Source organism: Vanacampus margaritifer, chromosome 15 (assembly GCF_051991255.1).
Source record: "Vanacampus margaritifer isolate UIUO_Vmar chromosome 15, RoL_Vmar_1.0, whole genome shotgun sequence".
In the NCBI taxonomy this organism is placed as follows: Eukaryota; Metazoa; Chordata; class Actinopteri; order Syngnathiformes; family Syngnathidae; genus Vanacampus; species Vanacampus margaritifer.
The window spans coordinates 15,132,080-15,157,675 of NC_135446.1; the positions used below are offsets into that span (position 1 = coordinate 15,132,080).

Here is a 25,596-nt window from a genome sequence, read left to right on the forward strand (position 1 = left end):
CCAATATGAAAGATTGTTCATTAAATTACTTTAGTTAGGAGTTGTGAACCTCAAATTTCAGATTTTGCTATGTTTTTTAGAGCTTAACAAATTGTTCAGCCTTTAAACAAAATAAAAAAAGGCGAGGCTGCTCCAGTTCCAGCTTTCGGATGCATATTCATACCGAGATGAAAATGGCAGCCGAAACCCCCCCCCCACCACCACTCACCACCACACACAGCCCCCACCGTGATAATTCTCGAGCCGTCAGCACGTTGTGTGATGCGAGCGTCTTTGCATACTGCTGACGACTTTTCACTGCGGCTTCAAATCCGAGAAAGGAGGGCAATGCGGTGGGAACAATGACGGCTGGGAACGCGTCTTGTGTACTTTACATGCGAAGCAAAATAGCACAACACTGTAGCCTTTTAAATGGGTCAACAATGTGAGCAGCAAAAATTGCCGTGCATGTGCACAATTTCCTTTTCCCTAATGGACGTGCGCTCGCGTGCGCGGCCCGAGACGAACGGCCGTCTTAAGTAGTGCCGGCCTTCATAAAACATGCATGACGCTAATGCTCGCCGTTATGTGCATCGCCGGGCCGCCGCCGCCGCCGCAGCCTTTTGTGTCAAAGTCTGTCGGACACAGGAGTCGCCACGCCGCGAGGGGGAGGAATTAACGCCATCCGCTTTCCCTCTTGGGGGGGGGGGGGGGGGCATCGCTCAGGGTTAGGAGATAATGAGCATCCTGCAATATTTAGATACTTCTGTAATCAGCCATCCTCTTGCAGAGGATTTCCTCACCAGAGTAATTGTCTCCGTGAGCTCCTTCAACAACTCCATGAAGGAAATAAAAAGGAAGGAATAATAATGGCTGCAAAAAAATGTATCATTTAAGATGATGTTGTTGTGGATGTGGATAAGGACTCGTATTGTGGATACCCTGACCTTAACCCAATAGAGAACTTTCCAATCATCTTTTGCCATTGTAATGAATTAAAATGAATGAATCTTATTGCAGCATTCCCAAATAAAACAACAAACATGGATGTAATGTGTTTTTTAACTCCATAATAAAGTACTATAAAAACAAACATTATTGGACTGCTATAGCCGTCAATGGCAGTGAATGAGTCTAATGCTGCTCCTTATGGTGTGCCCGCTTTAGCCACCTGGGAGCAGCATAAGACGGATATATTGTTGAGAGATTAGGAATCCAACTTGAGTTCTAGGTGCTTTTTGCAGCAACCAATCATATTGCAGCAGTGTGTCTGCGTCTCCTGCCTACAACTCATCAGTAATATTAGTTGTTCTACGCAGAGGATAAAGAGTATATAACTGAGTACTGTTATGATGATATAACGGTCCACATGTTGTTGAACCATTTGTGTTCAATCCATTGCTGAAAGGGTTAAAGCACCACGACGTAGACGCTAATTAGCATTAGCATGAAGCTAACGGGACATTTGTTTCTCGTTTTAAATGAACGAGGTGTCCAAAAAAAATTAATCAGGGAGTCATAATAAACTCGAAGCCTCCTTTTTAATGATTTGTTCACTACTTATTAGGAAGTGTGGTCTCTCAACCCAGAACTTCTTGTTTATTTGGACAAGTATTTCAAATGTCAGAGGTTAAGCAGCTGGCGGGCCCGGTCGCTGCATACATAACACAAAGGGCTCGGATGAGAACATGCACAAACATGGGCGAGGGGGGGGGGGGGGATGTGTGTACACGTTTTAGTGATTCCTATCTTTAAAGGTCAAGATGGCGAGGAGGTGTGTGTAAGCACAGATATCTGCGTCCAATAGGGAATGGAATCAATGTGATGAATGGCGTGACAGGAAGTGTGTGTACACGGATGATATCTCCGTCCAATTTTTGGTCGTGATTCATCTACATCTGCTCTGAGCCGCAAACACGCTTTCCAATCAGGCGAACGCGTTGTGTTTCGCAATCACGTCAGAAGACGCAAATTAAACCGCGCCGCCTCGTTGTCGTGGCGACGCGTGTAGCGAATGCGTAGCCGGAGAAGAAACTTGTTCCTTAGAGTTATTATGCACCAGCCGTATGTGCGTTGCGCTCCCTCTCCTCCGCCGTGAGATTTGTTTGGCGGGTCCATGAATGAATGCATGAGGCGCCGCGGTCCGAGTGTCAAACCTACAGAATGTGTGAATGCTTGAATATGTTTTTTTTTTTTTGTATTCCAGCACATCCCCGCTCGAGTGAGAAAACAAGCACCAATGCCCCACGTCCCCCCCCCCCCCTTTTGTTGGCGGGAAGTCAGCAACATATGCACAATCCTGGCACAATTGCGTATTCAAAGGAAGGACAACTAGCGTGTTCTTAATCTTACAGCTCATTCACATTCACTCACAACAAAATACTAGGATGCCACCCGTACACAAAAAGATGATGTTGGTGGGAGGGAAACCACCAAAATGCTACACCTGTTATGCGCTATAGCCACGGCAATGCTAGCTGGAGAAAAAGGGGGACGACAATGATTTGAATCTGAGCCAGACTTCTGCTTGACTGCATAGAAGCATGACTGCAGGCCCTCATTAAATACACAATCATGTCTCGTGCCGCTATGACAAACTTTTTTTTTTTTTTTTTTTTCTGTGTGAGTTGTGTCGCAACTAAAAAAAATCACTTGCCGATTGAACAGATTTGACCATGTATTCAAAACAAAGGGTTCATAAATGGTTCTCTCGCTTGCTATTGCATTTGGATTTCTTCCACTTGGTGGAGCTACACGCTGTATGAGGGAGTCGGGGTTCTATTATTATTATTATTATTATTGTTATTATTATTGTGTTTGTTTTTCTCCTATGCTTCACACTGGTATTTCTTGTAAAATTCTGTTGCTATGTTTTTTTTTTGTTTTTTTTTTGCGTGTATGTGTGTGAGGGAGTCGGGTTCGATTATTTTTTTAATTTTTTATTTTTTTATTTTTGCTACATTGAGTTACTGTCCCCAAGAATGCAATAATGATAACTAGTATAGTCCAATAAAATGAATGTCCATCCATCCATTTTCTTCACCCACTAGGGTCGTGGGGTACACCCTGAACTGGTTGCCAGCCAATCCAGGATAAAATTAATGAAAATATTTCAACTGGAATACTGTATATAAATTGTGTAATTCATCTACTTTATTTAATATTATATGGTACAAATGCATATGAAAATACAATTAGAATCGCACAAAATGGGCAAAATCCTGGATACTCCAGCGACCAAGGCAAGGAGCTACAGTAGGTTGACGATGCGCAAAATGAGCGGGGGGGGGGGGGGATGCTCCAGGCTTTCCATCCAGTTTATCCGCGTTCGTCACTTCCTCTTCTTGCCTCGTAAACCGATTCGCTAGCCAACAGCCAATCATAGCGATCAAATGCCCCGACGCCGATTCAACATGTCGAATTTGCTGAAAGGGGGATGAGTGGGTCCCAAAAATGTTGGATGTCCTCATAACATTAAATGTTGAAGGAATTAACATATAACAGGTGCTCTGCAAATTCGGCGGGCAAAAAATGTTGAGGAAAAAAAGCCTTTTTAATTAAGCGATTAATCGTGATTAATCAAAACTCTAATAATGTGATTAAAAAAGGTATTCGTTTGACAGCTCTAATATATACATAAACTGTATCATTTATTCTCGTCTGCGGATTTCACTATGTTATAAATGTGTATTTTATGTCAATCCAAATCTTCTCTTCCGCATCTTTTCCTCTGGAATGTGCCTGTCCACGTTAAGGGATTTGTGGGGAGCACAACGGGGGGCGGGGGGGGTTTATGGCTCACGTGTGCCCGTGCGCTGGGGCAGTGAGAAGGAAACCGGACCTTTGGATGCGACACAAGGGTATGATTTGAATACCTGCCTGCTCCAGCCGAGCAGTGATCAATCACTTCTCTGTCAGCCGCCACTCCCCACTGGCGTCTTATTCCCCACCTCCTCCACGTCTTCCTCTATTTTTTTTTTTTTGTACATTCATTAATTAATTTTCTCCTTCTATATCGCCCGGGTCTCTCCCACATCCCCGCTGTTCCATCTGCTTTCAGATTTTCCGTTCTGCCGTGTTAGTCACTCGCTTGGCCGCAATCTCGCCGCCGTCGGGTCCCTCGCTCCGCGTTATCTCACCGGGTCCTCTTGTTCTGCCTATCTCCGCTCACTGTCGCCTCGCCTTGGGGGGGGGATATCACATAAAGAAATAGGGGCGGCGAGGAAGCAGGTGATGGATAGGAGGCGCATAGTAGAAATCTACAGGCGTAAAAAAAAAAAGGTGCTGAGAGCTGAGCCTCCCTCACTCGTTGTGTGTTTATTGTCTTATAAAAATCCGAATGCTAACACAATGTGAAACGCCATAGACAAAAACTAGCATTGATATCGCCACAACAAACAGTCAAGGTAACTGGGATTTGTGGGTAATTTAACTCTTTGACTGCCAGACGTTTTCAGAAAAGGGATGCCATGGGTGCCAGCCGATTTAAGCATTTTTGACTGATCTTTCAAGGTCCACAGAAAATTATGTGTTTGGACTATGGAAACACGCATACTACCAAATGAAAGATTGGACTCTAATCTTTCATCAGAAAAAAAAGTTTGTTTCTACCTTATTCCGTTTTTCACTAATCAACAATAGAAAATGGTTAGTTTCACCTGTTTTGAAAAAAAAACGTATTTTAACGTCTTTGGCACTCCTCCATAGGATTTTACTAAACGTTATTTAACGTTTTTGGCAGTCAAAGAGTTAATGGAAAGGCATATAGTAAATGCATTTTTTTTGTGTTGTGGGTTTGTTTTTTTTGTTTTAAATTGGACCCCAGCTGAGAATAATAATTTTATCAGTCCCGTTTCTACCCTGATTGCCGTTTTTTTTGCATTCTGCTGTTTTGTGTGCACACACGGGCCGTGACCTTTGAGAGGCGGATGGATAATATGCATGCCTTCTGCTTCCACAAGCATCCATCCCTCCACCACGTTTGGGGAAATCAACCCTAAGACCAGCGCTATTGCCGACTCTCGCTCTTGAAATATGAATGGTTTTAATTAAACACACTTTCTTTGCCATCTGGCCCCACTATCGGGCCTGCCTCGTTAGCGCACTCACACACACATGCGCTCATTATTAACTTGGCTTTGGAAAATTGTGAGACAAAAACAACAAGGATGTAACGAGGAAGCTCACGCTGCAATGGAAGAAACCGAGATTAAATATTGAAAGTCAAGGTAAAGAAAAGAAGCAGACGCTTGTTTTAATATAAACTGCCCAAATTCCCTACATCAGTTTTTTCCCATTGTCATACCAACAACTGCAACATTTGTAATCTCCCAGTAAGGGAACTGTTTGCTCCCCTGTCTGGCAGCCAGTGCGAAAAAAAAAAAAGTGTGGGAGGGATGCTCGGACGAGCTATTACTCTTTTTAGAGGCTGCAATATATTTGCACTCTTCATCCGTCTTGGCAGTCGGCGTGAATGAACTCTCAGTGATGTCCGGGCCAGTAAAAGGTTCTTCTATCTGCAAGTGATCATCCTTAAGGTGCCGCCTCGGCTTGCGGGAGTGTTTTAACGATTTTCTGGCTCCCGGCGACTCGCTTCGCCTGCAAAGTTGTCAGAAAAACATACATATGGGCAAACCGCCTTCCCCGGGAACGGTAAATTCTATCCTAACAAGTTAAGGTAAAGGGTAACGTGGATTGCACTGACGCAAATCTGTGAGTCATACTGCTGCTTCAAATGGCACAGACCTTGTCATGTGACCGGCACACTGATGCAAAGGTGGGCGCAAGTCACACGTTAAGTCTCAAGTGTTAGCCCAACGTTACTGTGGCAAATATCAAGCTAGTAGAGTCACTCCTAAGCCAAGTCAGGCCGTTCAAACGTTCCCAGCCACAACATACATATATACACATATTGTGTTAGTTAACTCTACTAACTCATCCCTTAGCTATTTTAACCCTGGAGAACCCACGGGGTCAAATTTGGCCCCTATAAATTCTGCTACTCAAATAACAAAGACCTTTTTTTTTTTCCAGCAGTGATTTTGTCCCTGTGTTCTTGTTTCCATTGGCCAAAGCGTGTTTGTACATTCAAAATCCAGTTCTAAAATGCAAAAAAATAAAACAAAAAATATATATTGTTCAATGTAGCTGTGTATTTGATTGATTATTTTCTTAAATTGTAAATAGTTTACTGACAGTTTTTGTTATTCCGATTTTTCGAAATGATACCCCTAAATCCCAAAAGGGTCAAATTTCACCCTAATCCTAAATTAGGCAATAAAGGGTTAAAATTGAAAAAAAATATATTTTGGTGTTCAGTGAATTTACAGCAGTCATTTAATGTATAATTCATAATTTTCCAAAGAAGAAAAGGGTTATTGGGTTCTCCAGGGTTAATGGTCCCAAAGGCAAAACACAAACAACTAGCTACCTATTAGCCAAGATGTCAAATTTACGTTCCTCTTTTTGCGTTTTACAGTAACAAATGGATTTAGATGACATAGTGGTTGTGTCTCTTATCTTTCAGTTGCAAATATAGCCAGCTGCCTTCCTCTTTTTCCTGATTTTATCAAAAGCACAATGCTTGAATACAAATGTAATCGTTTTTTTGGGAGCTCCCACCATATCATGTGTTTCATGATGTGGCCTCTGGAATCCGCATCATAGGATTGAGATGGGTTGGCAGATTTCTATGCGCAACACAAGTATAGAACTTTTCTTTCAAAAGCAAAACAAATGGCACAACATCATTGAAATGCACATTTTCAAACGTACAAGCAACTTTTTTTCAAGTCATGTACTTCAAGTCGAGTCTTTCATAAGTTTTAACCAAGCAAGTCCCGAGCTCTAAAAATTCATTCTGACTCGAGTCCGCCACCTCTGACCTACAGTAAAGCGCCGATGGGTGTTCTGATTCCGAAGTTTGACATTGCACCCCTCGCCTCGTGATGTTGTTGTTTATTTGCCGATGAAGTCCAAGAGGTTGGGAAAAAGCCACCGCCGCGCCTTTGAGCAACGCGGAGATCAATACCGTAGAAGAGCGCGAGGCATGTCGCCGGAAGAATTTAATTGCAACACTCGCTGTTTATGAATATCTGATGGGTGTGGGGGTGAACTCATGAATAAGTGAATGAGCCCAGCTGTGCATCATCACATTCCAGATGCCGTACTCTTGAGTCATAGCAAACGCCAACTGACGCCCCTCTTAAGGAGTAGCCACGCATGAGTGAGAGTGAGCAAAGGTCGTCCTCGAGGTTGCTTTAGGATCGTTTTAAGGGATTGGATAGCAGCACCAGGCACAAATTATTTCCCGCCTACTTTAAGGAGGCGGGGAAATATGTATCTATTTTGTACACATCTACAAGGTAGACCTATCTGCCCCGCGTCGCAATCCCAATATCAGTGCGCATTAAGTCCAGCTTCTCATCTGACGTCAGACGTCTTTGGTTTGGGTTGTCTGACTCTCCGTGAATCAAGAGCAACGGCGGGGCAGTTAATCCAGTTATCTTGATTACTCATATTTGTCCTAAATTGCTGCCAGTGGGAGATGATCCTGACATCTCAATTCTGATACGAAGAAATCCCCCTAAAACCTGAACTCTTGTTTATAGCTTGATACCGGACTTGATACAGGATACAGCCTTATCTGAATGCCGCTTGTAGTTAAGAAGTATGAGCATCACTTTCCCTCACATGTAAGTTGGTCTAATTCATCCTACTTGAGTCACTCACAATCTCACTCAAAAGCTGGAGTCTTTACACAGCAGGTCTATCCCACATTTAGAGACATATTAGCTCTTTCATGCGGGCCTGGAGGCAAACACACAGCAACTGCCAACACAGCTTCTTACCAATTCAAGTAGGGTATTAGCCCCCCGTGGTCGCTCCCCCCCCCCCCCCATTTCACTTTATTTCGAAGACAAGGCGAGATACAGTGCAGAGATGCAGTTCTTTCGGAATCATCCAAAGCAGCCTCCAGAAAAAGGGCAACGTTAGTCTGAAAAGTTTTGATGTCAGACTTCTGTCAGGCAGCACGACGTGGCCTAGTGGTTACCACGTGCCCCGGGGCTGACGGGGTGTACCCCGCCCCTTCTCGCTAGGCTCTAGCTCACCTGATACACTAATGAGGACAAATGTAGGAAGTGGATGGATGGATGGATGGATGGATGGATGGTTCAAGTACTGTTTTGTTTATATGTACATTGCAGCTAATCCCCTATCCCGTTGCAGCAAGTGGTTAAAAGTTTATTTTTAAATAATACCCAGACAACCTTACACGTCTGTGACTGTCTACCTGCCATCCTGCTTGAACGCTTTGGGCAGTATGTGCGTGTATGTGTTCCCTCTATCTTATCTCAACCTCCTTTCAGTGTTTGCCCCTACCATTTTCCAAGTGCTCTGCCTCACCGACACTGCCATCCGGCGTGGTCCTCTCGTAGCTGTCCTCGGGCAGGGGCAGGGCGCCCAGTCGGGGCCCCGATGAACTCTTGCTGCTCGGCGTCTCGGACTCGTCCAGGCCGCTGTCGTAGCAGCTCTGCAGCGATCCCTGCTGGTGAGGATCCTGGGGCTGGCTCACCACCGAGAAGGTCACTCGGCGAAACGGCTACAAGAGAAACCAAATGGCCGGGCGTCACTATAAAAGGGATGCTTACAGGGAGTTCTGTCCTCAGAAGGGAGTTTAGGGTGGACACAAAGCAGACAGGTGTAAGGAGGCTTTTCAGGATGATTCCAAAGAGAGTGAAAGGGGTTTGCTAGTCATATTGTGAGGCTAAAGCTAGCTACTTCAATGTGATTTCTCAAATATTAGCAGTTCCGCATTTGCAACTTTGTCTATTTTGTTTGCTTTTGCCTCTCTTCAGATGTAGCTATTAAAAGCCTGCGTGGTCTACATTGCCCTTCATCGTGTTATCCAAAGGCAAAAGGGGATTTTAATGCCTTATACCATTTGGGTAAAATGCTAATGCGCGCGTGTTTTGTCAATTTATGCTAGCCCTATTTAAGTTAGTTTGCTCAATTCCATTATTGATGAGCTTTATGTGAAGGTGGCTCGTAATTGAACTACTGAATACAGTGGTTTATGTAACATGGCTTCATGGTTGCGTACATGCTAGCTGCATGGTTTGCTGCTTTGCTTTGCTTTTTCCATGGTCTTACAAACTGTAGTAAATCTATCCAAATGGAAACTGATTAGCAGCAGTGCCTTTTTCGCTATCCACCATGAATAGCAGGGGCACAACAAATTGTTCTCCTGCAGTCGTTCCAAAAAATGTCATTACTTTTTAACACCCACAAATGCATCGATAGGACTCAGCGGACCAGACCTGTAAACATGGCTGCCCCTCAGCCTTGGTGTGGGTAGCCCGCAGGGGAAAGAATGTTTTTCACTTATTTACTGAAGAACGACGGTGAGTGAACGAGGGCCCCGCGAGTCTTAGCAGCAGTCTGCAGTTTGTGTGGAGGTAAAGATAAGAGCATTCCGATCCGGCGGAGTCTTTGCCAGAGGAGCCGCTGTCGATACATGTTGCTTGATCGAAGGCGTTATTGAGCAGTGTCAGTGAGTTAAGCAGTAAGAGCATTTCATTAAAGTAGAAGCCTCTTTCTTTCCCTCCCCCAGACTCGGTCGCTCTCCCTTTGCCGACTGCGTATCTCTCAATCCCTGTCGGAGTGCCGCGCTGAGGTAACGACAGAAAGGAGGTGGCGAAAGACATAGATTCAGCGCTGGCTTTGCCGTTATCATAATAAATGGCTCTACAAATGGTCAATGCGGTTCGTAATTAGATGCAAACAAAGTCCCAGCTCGCTTCTGTCACTTGGCCCTTGTTGCTTCCTGGCATTCCTAAGTCATTTTTCAATCATTCCCCCGCCCGCTTGGTGTCTTTCTGTTCTGAGGATATTCAATTCCATGAGTTTATTTCCTCTTCATGCTGCCATTGTGCATCCAAATGTGTCAGAGAGTTAAAAAAAATTCCAAATTGTCATTCTGAATCTTTGCCCGACTTCTCCCACAAAGCACTGCTGTTTGTCTGTGAACGTGCGTTTATTTAGTTACTTCCACCTAGTTCGCTTTCTCCGGCTGACTGGCGCACGCGGCAATCCTGGCAATAAATCATGTTTGCGTGTAATTACAATCAACACTCAACAAATGAATCGGTATAAATATTCATGCAGATCTCACTCGGATAGCCAAACATTTGTTGTGTAATTAAAACCGTGGACCCAGAAGGAAAACTGCTTCGTGAGTGTAACAACACTTGAGTCGATGTTAAGATGTTAAATGTTGGTTTGTTTATGCACCCAAACCCTTTTTTGTGTGTGAGGTGTCGGTTGTGGATTTGTCCAGTGGAGTGGCACACTGTCCTGGGAAAACAGTTTTCTCAGTGACACAAATGCAATGAATGCTGCCTAATGAATTGGAACCACTCGGGCAGGGAAAAGCGAGAATTAGTATGTGGAAATGAAGCTAGGGGAAATATTTTATTCACCTGAATTTCCTCTTTTATTCGCTGCGCAGTGAGATGGCGGGAGAAAGCTAATTTGTTTGCAGAGCGGCTACGGAGTTCACGCCAGGATTGCCGCCGGCTTTGGATCGGAATCTGCCGTAAGCACCATCTGCACCGTGACCTTTGCTCCGTTCTTTTCTCAAACTTTTCGATCTGTGAAACATTTTGCTGTTTCTTTCCCAGGTTTAAGTCGACAAGTGTTAAATATAGAGTACAGTTATACACTACAGTGCGTATTCACGATAAAAAAACTCACCGATTTTCTGCTATTCCCTGAAAACTCAACCGTTATTGATCGAAAATTGTCAACCTTGGCAAAAAGTTGACATTTGAAACAAAACACAACAGTTTACTTTTTACAACTGATTGTGGCCAGATGTTGTGAAGTTGGCTGCTCTCATCTACAATGTCCAATTTGTGCTTGTAACACTGAGCAAAAAAAAATCAACCAAGCGTCGCTTTGAATCGGAAAAACTCAAGTGTGATTCATCAAAGTCAAGGTATCGTTATATAATCAACCCTCATCATTTTTAGGGTGGGTTGGCAATTGTAGTTTTTTGCGATTTGCAGCAGGGTATAGGCCTACTGTAGAATAACTCTAATGAGTTCTTTTTTTTCTCTCTCTCTCTTTTTCTTGCATTTTATGTGTATGTGCGTGCGAGTGTGTGTGTATTCATTAGTTCACCTAAAACCTATTAAAAAAATCCCATACCGTTCACCTAAACCGGACACTTCCAGCCAGAGTCGTGAGGCCGTCAGGAGACCCGAGGAAGGACCAAAGAAAATAATAAGGAGTTCTATGCCAAAATGCGAGGGGTTTCTTTACAGTTTTTGCGGCGAAGTAGCTAAAAACAAGCTGTCTGTCAGTGTTACGGTAGAAATGGCTGCGGCGGCGCCGCGGACTTGACCCCCTCTCTGTACCCTTTTGGGCCTCGTGCATTTGTTAAAGCTGACCGACAACATGCCCTCCTCCCACCTCCTGGCCTTAAAGTTCACCCATGTGCCAATCAAGTCCGGCGAGGGAAGCACTAACACACAAATGCGCAAACACACAGCCAAAAAGTCCAGCTTGTAAAAGGGAAAGCTTTTATTCCCGACCATTACTTTAGATGGCGTTTTACTAGGCTGACCCAGTGGAAAGCTCATAAAAGTCCCTGCGACAAATCACTTTGAGAGACAAGTTTTTTTTTATGCTAATGGTAATTCAGGAAGTAGTGCGGTGTTGCATTGTGGATATTTTCAACCCGACTAGGATCCGGAAATGGGGATTTGTCTCACTGGAATTCAGAGATGAGAAAAAGATGAAAACCTTTTACAAGTTGCTCTGCTTGTATGCTGAAACGCACACATAGCAAAGTGCATGGCTTAACCCCACGCTGAGTAGCACGGCTTTTAATGTATGACTTTCATTACAAGTTAGCACTCGTTTGCTTTATGGTTGCCAGATGCCGACTTCTGCATCGGCAGCCTCTGAGGGGGAAGCGTGGAAGGGTCGGTGGGGATGTATCTGTGATTGAAAGCCAGCTGCGACGGCCACGGGTGATTGAGCAAAGCTGCCATCCTTCGAGATGAACAATGCAAACAAAGTCACAGGTAGATTTGGAGGCTTAACCCAGCCTATTTTCTGTCTGGGAGGGGGGGAAGAAAACATGCGGCTTTTCTGACTCAAGTGCGGGTCGAGCCAGCGAAAACACAACGAGGCACTCGCGCCAATAACGTGCGACCTCTTGGATTTGATTTTCATTTCCTTTGCCCGTGAACTGTCCAGCGTGGTTAGCACGTTGTTTGGAATTAGTGTAACACTAACAGCTTAGTTAGAGTCTAGCATTTGGTGGCGGCGTTGTAGCTCCTGCTGTAAATACCTTTAGCAGATGGCAGTAAAGATGAAGGGATAGGGGGGGGATGGAAGGAGCAACTCGAAATTTGAGTTTGAGTGAGTGAGTAAGCGAAAAATCGGCAATCAAGTTTGAAATTAAGAAGCCGCGTTTCATTTTTAATGGGCGAGCAGACGGAGGCCTGGGAAACGCCACCCGAGACGCGAGGAGGATGCCAAGTATCCGCATTACACCAGTCAACATGTATCCCAATAGTGACAGATAAACCCGACTGTAATTCCACTCGCGTGAATTCTAACAATCATCAGCGATAGATGAGAGAAATGCCCTCAAGGCGAATGTCCAAAGGGGGTCATCAATTGCAATCTGATCAGGGTGGGTTGAGGTTCTATCCGGTTGCAGTTCAGTTTATTACAGGTCAGCTTAAAAACACAGTAATTGTTTTGTCAAAAGAAATACAAACGGTCTATTGTGGAAGGTCTCTTAGGTGAGTGACCAAGGGAATTTGAGAAAGGGTGAGTCTTTGGAATGTTAGCAATAAATGCCGCAGCTTCCTCAGAACAGACTCCCGCCGAGTCAAAAGTATCACATTCTGGCCCGACTGATAGCTTGGCCCAACCCCCGCCCACCATCAAGCCCCGGCTCGCTTCTTAACTTCCTTCCACGTCTCCTCGGTGCGCCGAATCCTCCGCCTCCGCACGCACATTCCTCCCGTAAGGAAAGACAGGATGAGGAGATGAAAACCAGGGTAGCGACTTCCAAAAAAAAAACCACCCAAGACTCCCGGAGAAACGACTTTTGCGAGTTCATCGTTTGAATTTGGTAACACAAAATTGTGTCCTGCTCTACTTAGTCTCAAACAATACATCATTCAATGTCCTTTTACACAGCCAGGCATACAAGGACACTCACAGCTTCTGTTTTTTTTTTTTTTTTGGTGCCTAAAATGTGAACATACCAAAACAGACTGAAGAATAATAGATTAGATTGATGTAGCAACTGCGGAAAGGCTACAAGCAGGAAAGTATCCTTTTCACGCCTCTGTTTTATCAAGTGGTTATTGTTCCAAGTTGAACACTTGGCTCTATTAAATCCTTCCAGGACCATTTATTCCAACGTCTTAGCTTTCTCAGGTCAAGATTATGACTTTCAAAGGTGTCTTGAGGCACAAAGTCTTTCTATTGGGATTCGTTTTTATTCTTCCCAGGACCCCATTTGGATGGCAAAGGGGGAAGTGGGTATTGAAGGGAAAGACGGATTCCAGTTTAGAATAAAAGGGAAATGATGTTTTTTTTTTCCACGTCCCCCTCCAAGCCTTTTCTTTTCCCACTGTGTTTGGAATGCCTTTGGAAGAGTGCCATGGTTACACTTTCATATTAGCATGCACCGGGTGCTCACAGCCACGGAGACGAGTTGGGTGTTAGGGGGGGGGGGGGGGGACAGAAAAAGAAAAGATCACACGGTTACTTTCTTAAAGTCTGCGCTAAACTTTTAATTGCTCTTCAAGAGGCGGATTAGGTCAGTGGTGGAACAGAGATACGATTCTTCAGGGATGAATTTGAACATTACCACAAGCTTAGCCAGAGTGTTTATTGGTTTGATTTGGGTTTTGGTTGGATGGTTTGAGGGGTCTGAGTCCTCCAAGTGACACTTGGTGGTATCCTGTTGCTTTGAGATAGGCATGACTCGAGTCAGACTTGAACAGATCATTTTACGACTTGGGACTTACTCCCACCTCTGCTGCATTCCTCCATTTTGTTTTGTACGTCAACATGAGCTGCACACTTGACGTTAGACCGGCACAGAAGTTGGGCCTTGTATGTCTGCGTGTGTCATGCTTTTTGCCTTTGTCATCTTAACGTGTCAGCCGGCCATCAACTCCAGGGCACGAGGGGGAGGTATACAGGTGTCATACTCATGGATCCGTCACCGCGCCTGACCAGTGGCCCGCTACTGTCAGGTCGCGGCGAGCCCACGGCCGTCGCCAACGTCAACTTGTTGTGACACGGCCCTGGGTGTCAGCAGGGAGCGCGGCGATTGGCCTGGAGTTGATGCAAAGTGGCCCGACGCGACTTTCTGCATTTGGTGTCACAGATGTGAGGAGACACTAACTTGTTTTGCTACATTGGAAATGTTGATGCTGAATGAACATTAGCACAGAAACATGAACTGTCAGAGGCAGAGGAGGGAGACAATGTAGTGCAGGGATGTGCAAACTTGAGTGCAAAGGGTCACGTTTTTTAGTTTTTTTTAAACAGATGGGCCCCAAAAAAATTTAATGCATATGATTGATTTATTCTCAAAAATATCATAGAAATTCATTGTCATGTTTTATTTCTCATCAATTTCTAAATAACTAAACACATTTTTAATAATTTTTTTAACTTGGTGAAAAATGATTTCTTTGACATTTTTAACAATTAATAATAACAATAAATCAATCAAATAATTGGTAAATGAGATAATGAGTAAATAAAATCATCAAACTGTTCTGTAAACATGTATGTGACCCCAGGGAACATGTTTTTTTTTTTTGTTTTTTTTGCAGTACTAGAAAGTGTAATTACACATCCACTGCTGTAGGTGGCAGTGGCACCCTCATTGTCAGAGTGTGCACAAGGAGTATTAGCTCCTCTGCAGAGGCGTACGTACAGCAATCTTGTAGACAAATTCTACTTTTATTTTACTTTAATTTTATTTGATCAATTGTCCCAGGGTTGGGGGTTAAATTATATTTTTCCAACAAAAAAAGAATTGAGAAGCACTGGTACTCGCCTATCCCAAGTATTTACAAAATACTTACTACATTAATACTATACTAATACTACTATTATTAATAGTAATAATTACCAATTATGTAATGTGATGAATGAATACCCTCCCCCCCCCCATTTTAGGCCAAATAAAGCCAAATTAATGCAATATCTATTAGACTCTTGATAATTTAAATGCTCTGTAGGCCAGATTTATAAAAATAAAAAATAAACTAGGGTAGACCATGGGCTGTGGGCCACACTTTGCCCACCCCTGGTGTATATTATAGCAACTTTATTTACCCTCCTCAGTCGCCATGAGATTGCGGCTGCCATCCAATAGGAAACGAAGATGGATTGGCGTAGGATGGAGCACACATTCAACTGCTCATCTTAAAAAAAAAAAACACCCATTATTCCCTCACGCCATAATTTCCTTTGCCAAGTGTTCTTATCATTGCACACGCACACACTCGCGTAACAGCTTCCTTTCACCACATGTCTGCTTATGATGCATACAATGAGGAAAACAAATGATTAAAATCACAGTTTCTCCAATCTTTATTTAGCAGAGGCGCATGTTTTACATGAGAAAAATCTTGCGGCATACCGTCATAAAAAATTTCAAAAAAATGTATGTTTACTAAAAAAAAAAATGACGTTCTCGTCTCAATTTACTCACTAATGTTTTTAGTGGAAAATATGGGCCTATTATTCTGTTGTATGAATGGAAACAGGTTCATTGTATATTCTGCCTAATCTTTTTTTTTTTTTTTTAATTAAAAAAATTTAATAAATGTTTTTTTTTTTAAATATATATATATACATATATATATATACATATACACACATATATATATATATATATATATATATATTTTTGTATGTGGGTGAGTATGTGCGTGTGTGTGTGCGTGCGTGCGTGCGAGCGTGTGTGTATTCATCAGTTCACCTAAAGCCCATTAAAAAAAATCCCATACTAATAATATAATATAATAATAAATTGCCAAATGCAGAAACATCAATGTAAGTTATCACGATGTAGTGGCTCTCGCTAACAGACAGAATTAGGTTAAAAAATTCTATATACGTAGACCATGTTTCTATAAATTTTGATATTTGGTTTTTATTTGAGGCAGATATTTTTTCCATTAAAATGTGATTTATGAGGTTAGACCATTGGTCGATATTCTGCCTAATCTAATGGAAGAACATTAATTTGTTCTGCCTGTCACTATAAATCGCTGGCATAGATAGATGAACAAATATAAGATTATTTGTTGATTTTTTTTTTCAAACCAATTAAGTGTAAGTAGATAATGTCAATTTAAATACAGTAGGTGAAAATGGGTGGGGTGGAAAAAGCCCGAGGCAAATGAAGGAAAGGAGAAATGATGATTACTCTGCTGTCTTATGCAAAACATAATAACTTCTACTTACACGTTTGACAGGCCACTAAAGTTTGCGTCGGTGATATTTTCCCCACGCCACATTTTTCCCCGTCATGTCCCGCCATCCCTCTATCCGCATTCATCATCACAACCCTTATCTCGCAACTTCCCATCTTTGTCACTCTTGCCCGTTTCCACCCCCCTCTGCCCAAGCCTTCACTATCTTCGGCATGATCAGGCAAGGTCAAAACCTCCCCAACGCTTGATAGATGAAAACGGAATTAAGATGAAGGTACACTTTTAGATAATGGCGACAAGCAGAGATTTAGAAAGCAGCTAATGTGCCGACCAAATGAATGCTAAAATGTTTCAGTGTGTTTGCCTCCCAAAATGTTATTTTACTACGTCTGTCGGCATGACAACGCTATCATTTACAAGGTGTATGATATAAGTGGCAAGAAGCGATATGCAGACGTTTTACAATCCTATCTTCACCATCTCCACCGGCTGCGAGGGAGCCGGATCAGTGTGTTCCAGAAGACGGGCGAAGAAGGGATAAAGGGCCCCCATGCCTCGTGAGGCATCAAAGACACAGAGTCTATCAAGCCGTCACATCAGTGTGCGATGATGGCGATATGCGTGCTAATCCGCATGTAAAATGTTCCTCCCCTCCGAGGCACTTGGGCTAACAGTTCCGCTTGATTCATTCCCACCGACTTGTGAAAAGAAAACGGCGCTCTTAAGCTTTCATTTTTTTGGCATCGGCCTTATTAGATCTCATTACTCATTACTTGTTGACCGGACGGCCATTTTGGGGACTCCTTAATGGGAGATTGGATAAGGCGTCGTCGAGTTGTTTTGGTCCCTCGGCGCGTCGCCACTCTCGACACTTTGCGGGGGCCACGGAACGCAATTAGCGGTGACACTTGTTTATTCCCGCCTGCCATTTTACACAATAAGTCAAATAATAATGTGGAATAACACTGCGGGATTGCAAAAACAAACGAACACAGTTTTTTTTGCAAGTTGTCACTGAATAGCACGGAGGGGTAATTTTTAGCTCCCGCAAATCCTGCCAAGATGGATCCATTTCTTTTTTCTTTTCTTTTTTTTCTGGAGAGCTCAGTATTGTTCATTCGGTAATTTTACTGATTTGACATGTCATCATCATTGCTCTCTTTTTCTTTTGTATGTGGGTGAGTATGGGTATGTGCGTGCGTGCGAGTGTGTGTGTATTCGTTAGTTCACCTAAAACCTATTAAAAAAATCCCATAACGTTCGTTCACCTAAACCGAAACACTTCCAGCCAGAGTCGTGAGGCCGTCAGGAGACCCGAGGAAGGACCAAAGAAAGGAAAGTGAAAGATGGATCCATTTATTTTTTCTTTTCTTTTTTTTCTGGAGAGCTCAGTATTGAGCTCGGTAATTTTACTGATTTGACATGTCATCATCATTGCTCTCTTTTTCTTTTGTATGTGGGTGAGTATGGGTATGTGCGTGCGTGCGAGTGCGTGTGTATTCGTCAGTTCACCTAAAACCTATTAAAAAAATCCCATACCGTTCACCTAAACCGAAACACTTCCAGCCAGAGTCGTGAGGCCGTCAGGAGACCCGAGGAAGGACCAAAGAAAGGAAAGTGAAAGATGGATCCATTTCTTTTTTCTTTTCTTTTTTTTCTGGAGAGCTCAGTATTGAGCTCGGTAATTTTACTGATTTGACATGTCATCATCATTGCTCTCTTTTTCTTTTGTATGTGTGTGAGTATGGGTATGTGCGTGCGTGCGAGTGTGTGTGTATTCGTTAGTTCACCTAAAACCTATTAAAAAAATCCCATACCGTTCGTTTACCTAAACCGAAACACTTCCAGCCAGAGTCGTGAGGCCGTCAGGAGACCCGAGGAAGGACCGAAGAAAAGAAAGGAAAGTGAAAGATGGATCCATTTCTATAGCGCTTGTCCTCATTAGGGTCACAGGTGAGCTGGACTCCCTGGACCGATCACCAACCAGTCGCAGATATCAACAATTTAGAGTCTTTAGTGAGAGACGTGCAAAGCGCTGGCCAGAATAAAGAATAGGTTCCCTTAATCTGAGGTTAGACGAAGTCAACCCCTCATAATGAGTGTACACCTGTGTCGGCGCACCGGGAGCACTTTTTCCTCATGTGCATGCGCACCCGTCACCTTAGCAACAGCTGCTATCCGAGGAATACTCGATTCATCAGTGAAGGTGAGCGGGCCACCAGATGGAACAGCTCTGGTTCCGCAAACTACGCTCCTCCCTAAACACCCCCCCCCCCGCTCTGTCAAACAGACCCCCTCCCGCGAGTCAAGGCAGGTGGCTGCACCTCACCGTTGGCGGAATGCTCTCTTAACTGGCACAGTGAACCCGAGCCTATTTGCTGACCCACCAGTTGATAATCACAGTTTAAAAGAGCGGGTCGACAACCAAGCCTGCCTGTCGGGCTCCAGATCTGTTTGATTATTGATGTTTGTACCTGACTTTTTTTGCTAACCTGAACATACAGTAGAGTTGCTCCTTGGTGTTGATATTGAATGTCGTGGGAGTGACTGCAAGACGGTTATTGATTTCAGGTGACATCGGGTTGACACGTAATAGTGACAAGTACAGAGAACTCAAGTATCTTTAAATGTGGAATCAATATGGAGGCATGGAGTCACGTTTGCCGGTATGCCGTGCCCTTCATGAAATCTTCAGTGACAACAGACTCTCCAGTTTCCTTCTCAATCTTGCTGGGACAGCAAAAAAAGGTAATCTAGACGCAAGGCTATAGAGGCTATAACACATTTATTCTGAACTTGCTTTTTTTCTAGTACCTTCAAGAGGTTTTTCAGGTACTATATATGTACTTTGAGTTTTTATTTTTCTGATGGTTTTATGTTCTGTACTTTGTCAAAATATGCTCTTTAATTTTTCATCCTCCACTGATGACATTAGAACAGTGGTTCTTAACCTGGGTTCAATCTAACCCCAGGGGTTCGGTGACTCAGTCTCAGGGGTTCGGCAGAGGTCAAGTCACACCTGACCTCAAATGATTTGCGATGATACGCCCCGCTTGGCCATCATTGGCTGCAGATTATCATGTGGCATCACTTGGTTTATCTATGCTACTGGGAATTTGGTGTGCTCAGTACTCGACTTGTGACTGTTGTGATGCTACGTCGTATAATTTCATTCGTATTGTAATCCCTTTATACTATGTCAAGCAAAAAAAAAAAAAAAGTGGTTCAGATGAAAATGTGCAGTGGGAATTCACATATATAACGGAACATATGGTGTTCCACAGGGCTCAGTTCTGGGGCATCTGCTGCTTTCATTGGGATAATTGAGAAAACAGCGGTGGTTGATGTATAAAGCGCTCTATAAATGTAAAGTTTAGTTGAGTGATGGGAGTCAGCGTCCTAACTGCGTGATTTGCAAGTTGAGCACTGGTAGTTCAGTACAACTAACTATCTAAATTCAAGGTGGAGAGACATTTTGTTCACCGTAGTTTGAAAAACAAACAAATTCATTTTTCAATAAAGAAGGGTTCGGTGATTCTGAATTGGAAACCGGTTGGGTTCAGAACCTCCGATAAACTTAAGAACCACTGTGTTAGAAAGTATATGTAAGTATCTAGTCTCATGAGTACTTTTGTCCCATTGAGTGCATCATTACATTTTTCTTGATATCATCCAAACAAATCCAGGCGGGGCCTATCTCCAACATGTCTTTGCCGCTGTTCACACGGTCTTCCCTCCCCATTTGTGACTGTCTGAACCAAACGAAATAGCGCAACATGCCTCCACACTAATGGCCGCTCCCCATCGGGCCGGCTGAATTTCCTCTCAGTTTAAATTGAGGGGTTGCCGGGGTCATGCCGAGGAAGCCCACTGTAGTTGATATGACACTGAGCCTAAAGCACTGATTATATGTCGCCCGCTTTTCAGTGCTTAAAGGGAAATTGGTTGTGCTCTCTTGACCACATTATTAAGCATTTAGAGTATTAAGCAAACGCTACAATTTCTGCCTGCTCTCATCTTAAAGACATCTTGTATGCTAAAGTGTGAATGAAGCAGGTCAAGCGTGGCTGACAAATCAATGAAGTGAGTGGTGGAATTCTGCACGCTGGCAAGCATTCCCAAAGGACCAAATATTGTCGAGGTGCCTCTCGGGTGTACACACATACTGACAGTCGCTCCAAAATTGGGTATTTTCCTTCACTTGTTAGCAAAGGCTCAGATGAAAGTGGTTCAGATGAAAATGTGCAGTGGGAATTCACATGTATAACGGAACATATGGTGTTCCACAGGGTTCAGTTCTGGGGCCTCTGCTGTTTCCATTGGATCTGCTGCACCTGGCTTCCGTAATTGAGAAAACAGCGGTGGTTGATGCAGTATAAAGCGCTCTGTAAATGTAAAGTTTAGTTGAGTGATGGGAGTCAGCGTCCTAACAGATGTCTTCAAAAGATTGAAATGTGCAATTATCCTAATGTTACAGTGTCTCCACTTGAATATTACATTGTAACGGAGCCCTTCCTCCCCAAACCCCTTCAGACGTCATCGTCACCGTTAGCGACTTTGTTGTTTTTCTTCCTAGCGTTTCCATTTCATGTCTGCCTGTCAGGAATATCACTACATGCAAGTCATCCATCACATTCACTTGCACTCCCTAATTCTGCCATCTCCCGCTCTGCTTATCTCAATGCTTTGGAGCTGAGGCGTAATACTAACAAGGAAAGCGAAAGAGATGAATGGCTTGTTGGGTCGTAAATCGCACGCGATAAGGTTAGCGGTACGTTTCACATTACGGTTTTATGCCACATAAGACCTTGGCGGAGCTGGTATCTGCCGTGCGCACTCCTGAGTAAATGCCCCTGTCGCTCTTCCTTCGCGCCGCTAACGAGGTCTATTTAATTCTCACATTCCTTTACATGACCCCTTCAACCCGAGGCGTGCTGGGTTGCAGCCATCGCTCTGTTCCATTACCGTAGATCTCAACCAGAGTGTCACAATCTTGTTAAAATGTGATCAGGTTCTGGATTCTCACATCTGTAGGTCACACGCTGGGCTCCGGCAAATAGCAAATCAAACAGGGGACCTGGGCTCGCTTCTTCAATTCTCCTTCCCCCCTCTTTTTTTTTCTCAAAGAGAATTAACAAGTTGAAAATTAATTTGCGCGCTCGCTGCAGAGAGCAGCAGGCGGAGGAGGTCCAAGAGGAAGGGTGGGGATGGGGAGCGATGGAGATAGCGAGAGACCGCCGGAATCCACATGAATAAAATAGGATTTCTGTTTGAACGTATTGCACTGCAAAATGAAGATATGCTGGCTCGAGGTTCTCTTTGGTCTTGGACAAATTCCTCATTTAGGAAACTGACACTGCTGCTGAGTTAAAATAAAAAAAAAAAAAGCGCATGAACACCACTTAATGTGTATTTGCATTATGACTCGTTGTTCCTTTTTGTTTGTGCTCCCGAAGGGACATCTGGGCAAGGCTCGTCACGTGTTGTGCGTGGGTCTTAAGTCCACGCACGGATTCTGAGGGTTTACCCTAGATACGGAATCTGAACTGGATTAACAATGCAAGATCTTTGCAAGTGACCCTGCCTGTTCCTCATGGCTTAGCGCTGGCTTTGCTGTGAACTGCAAAGTGAAAACAATGTAAAAATTGTCGGATCATAAAACAAACACCGTAAACCAATTAATGTACTCTAATTTATCAGGATTGCCTTCTACTTGGGATCCTTTGGTCTGGTTCAGTTAATGTAAAGATTGGCTACTCACCCTCCCCATTGAATTTTGTTCAGTTCCTTTCTATTAATTAAACAGGTCATGAATCATTCATTTAAATCATTTTTTTTCTATCCGTTGATGACGATGGTACGGTTGGTTTATTTGTCACCACTTTGGCTCTCTTTTGGGCAAGCGAGGTTTAGAATCCCTGTGTGATTTACTGACGGATGCGCACACAGCAGCTTTGGGATTGCTTTGGAACGTTTTCAAGGGATCTCTGTCCCTTTATCGGCTTAGGCGAGCTAATACATAAACAGAAATTTGGCCAGCTCCTTCAACAATGTGCAGCGCTGCCATCAGAGGTATGTTAAATGCTTTCAACTAGTACAGTCGAAAAGTCATAAATCAGAGTTACTGATTTGGGGCCAGTGATCATTCCCATTGACCACCCACCATCGAGCCTGTAGCTCCACCCCCCCTGTAAGCGTGCTTCCAGTCAACACGTATTGATCCGTTCCTTGTAAAACAAATGAGATGTAGAGGGTAACAGTGGAGTGGTTAGAAATAATGCTCAAATTTGACTATGAAAAACAATTCTCTTTGGCACAGGCATGTCCCTGCTGGGCTAATTTAAGCAGGAAACCAACACGGGCAGCCCAGTAATCTGGCAAAATAAAATAAAAACACAATGTTCCCCAATGCTACCACCCACCATACCACGTCTTGGCCAGAATCATCTCTTGGGATTAAAACCTAAAAAATCAACAAAGTGTGTCCTTTTTTTTTGTGTGTGTAAAATACAGGTGTCCAAAAGATGAACGGCTGATGATAGGATCTGTGCATCGGGGGCGCTTTGACTCGGGCCCAGTCGACCCAAAAAAAAAAAAAAGCCGCGGCTTGTCAGTCACGCATTAGCCGCCGAGGCGAAGGAGGAGGAGACCAATGCTGAATGCTCATTAGCGGCTGTGAAATCAGATCCCCCAAAGCTCCTCTCACGGGCTTTCAGTCAGAGATGCTTTTCATTTTGCAGCCTTTCTGTTTTCCCACAAAAAAAAAGAAATATTTGCTCTTGCAGGGAAGGATTCACTCGCTCCAAAATATGCAAATGCTTTGCATCTCATCTGTTTGATTTTTCTTGTTCATTTAAAAAAAAAGGTAATCTCACAAACACACACACACACTCGGGAATTCATTTTGGCACACAATCGCACGGCGCCCACTCAGCGAGGACAAAAAAAAACAACAAAAAAACATGACGCAAACTCATTTCGCCGCGTTCTACGGACGACTGACGCGGCGCCTAAACGGATATGACACGGAGAAGCGGGCGGCCGCGCTTTTGGATTGCAGCTGGTTTCCGAATCCGTCCGCATCAATGTTGAAACGAGCATGTCGCGACGCATTTGTCAAGTGGGAGATTTGAAAAGCAGATTTTTTTGGGGGGGGGCCGTGCTTGGAATCGCTCCATTTATCCTCATTCAGAATCCGATTTTTAGGGGGCCTCATCATGCCCGTAAATGAACCAATATTTGCTAAAGCGCGCATCCTGTTTTTCTCAATCACAACCTCCCAAAACTGACTTGGACGTTACAAAAAATTCGTGACAATACTGTAACTAATCAACACAAAATTTTGTGGACATGTCTGATGAGTCAAGCCTGAAAGGACCCATTCGGCAGCCATTTTGGGGCTAAATTCTATGAATAATTGTCTGTAACCAGTTCCAGATATCAATATGAAATTCCAAGGACATGAGTAACATGACTGAACTAACAAGAACGTCCCATGCAATAAGTTGAATAGGAAGGCAGTTATTTTGGTCTGAAATGGTAATTTGGGAGCCAAATTCCATGAAAAAAAAAAGGTCTGGAAAGATAGAAAATAGAATAAATCGGTTCCATTATTAATTTCACCAATTGGCACAATCTGATCATGTGGATAGAGCACATCCTTTTTGACGATGATGAAAAAGACAGTGCCCGTTCATCACCATTTCTTTTTCTGCCTTTTTTGTATTCCACTTGGGCGACGCAGCTGTCAGTCAGAGCTTGACCACAATTTCAAAACGTCCTCCCACTCGTGGGTCCGCTTGATGGCTTTTGTGAGTCACCGGCTCCAAGCAATTCCTGGAGTGATCCAAGAGGAACAAATTGGACTACAAATGCCAGCTCTTATTAATCATAGTTTTTGTTGGATTATGACATACAGTGGTACTTTTGAGTTTAATTTGTTTTTTGTTGACCGTGCTCGTAACATAGATCGCATGTATCTCAAATCAACTTTCACCATTGAGATGAATGGAAACGTCAATCTCATTCCAGCTCACCTATAATCAACAATTATTTACTGCGATATCAATGCTGCTTTTGCTGGCCTAGTCTTGTATTTATGTGGTATGCTTTAACACACAACATGTACAGTAATTCTTGTTGTTACGTTTAGTTCAAGAGAAAACAATTTGTAGCAAGCCCACTTTTATCAACATTTGACTTCTCGGCACTTAATTTCTTAGGATCCATGGTTTGAAAAAAGCTCTCGAGTAAGTCAATCTTACACTGCAACTTGCTTGTAACTCGAAAAAAAATGGTAAATGTTGCCACTCATGAGTTTACGTACCACTGTAATCTTGAGATTCCAAGGTGTTTTTCAGATTAGATTCCCTACATAACCCCGCACACTGCGCTACTCCTTTTCTCCCTCCCGCTTGGTGGTGTGTATCAACTTGAGGGTTGACCGCGGATGGCGCCTCAATCTGCTCGCTGTTTGATCTCAGCACGGCGGCGCCAAAAGAACAAACAACAAAATCGCGCAAGGATTTTGCATACAAGAGCGACGGCAAAGAGATACAAAGCAAACAAATATGCGTGCCAACCCGTGTGAAGCATTCCGGGCTGTGTAATTAGGCAACATTCATAATACATGACCAGAGGGAAGAGGGTGAGGGAGGGGGAGGGGAAGGGGAAGGGAGGTTGGGTGGTAAAAGCGTGATGCGCTGTCATTGATCATAAGTGCAAAGTGTGTTTTCATCACGTGTGCCGTGCTATGTCCAAGAGTGTGTGTAATGGAAGGCGGAGAGCCTGTGGCAGGTAGAAAATGGCCCGGGCCTTTTCATTTGACACCGCTGCGCCTTCAAACAAACTACCCCGGGCCCCCATAATCCATTCAAGGTAGCGAGCAATTTTCATTATTGACTGGTGAGAAACACAAGCAGGGGGGGGGGCGCGGGATGGGAAAACAAAAAGAGTAGCATGGCTGAGTGGAGAGAGATTGAAAATAGTGGCGAGGGTAAGAGTGGAGGAGATAGTGACGGCAGCTATTGGTAAGAGGGAAGGTTGAGTAGAGGAGAGAAAATGGATTGCAAATAGAGGCAAGGAGGGTGGAGGATCCAGAATGACAGAGGAGATGGAGAAG

At 43.6% G+C, this 25,596-nt stretch overlaps 1 protein-coding gene across 8 annotated transcripts in view; it reads right to left on the reverse strand.

Annotated features, from left to right (window-relative positions):
* The window catches only part of pcdh7b (protocadherin 7b), a 92,835-nt gene that overhangs the window by 34,469 nt on the left and 32,770 nt on the right, over positions 1 to 25,596 (reverse strand). For 2 of the 8 annotated variants that reach the window (XM_077544102.1, XM_077544107.1), the window contains exon 2: positions 8,386 to 8,581. The exons of 2 other annotated variants lie outside the window; for them this stretch is intronic. In XM_077544102.1, the coding sequence (XP_077400228.1) occupies positions 8,386 to 8,581 (196 nt within the window). Of the gene's footprint in view, positions 1 to 3,325; positions 4,239 to 4,782; positions 5,578 to 8,361; positions 8,582 to 25,596 lie in introns of those variants that run through there. 4 more of the 8 variants (XM_077544101.1, XM_077544106.1, XM_077544104.1 and 1 more) reach the window with 3 other exon arrangements.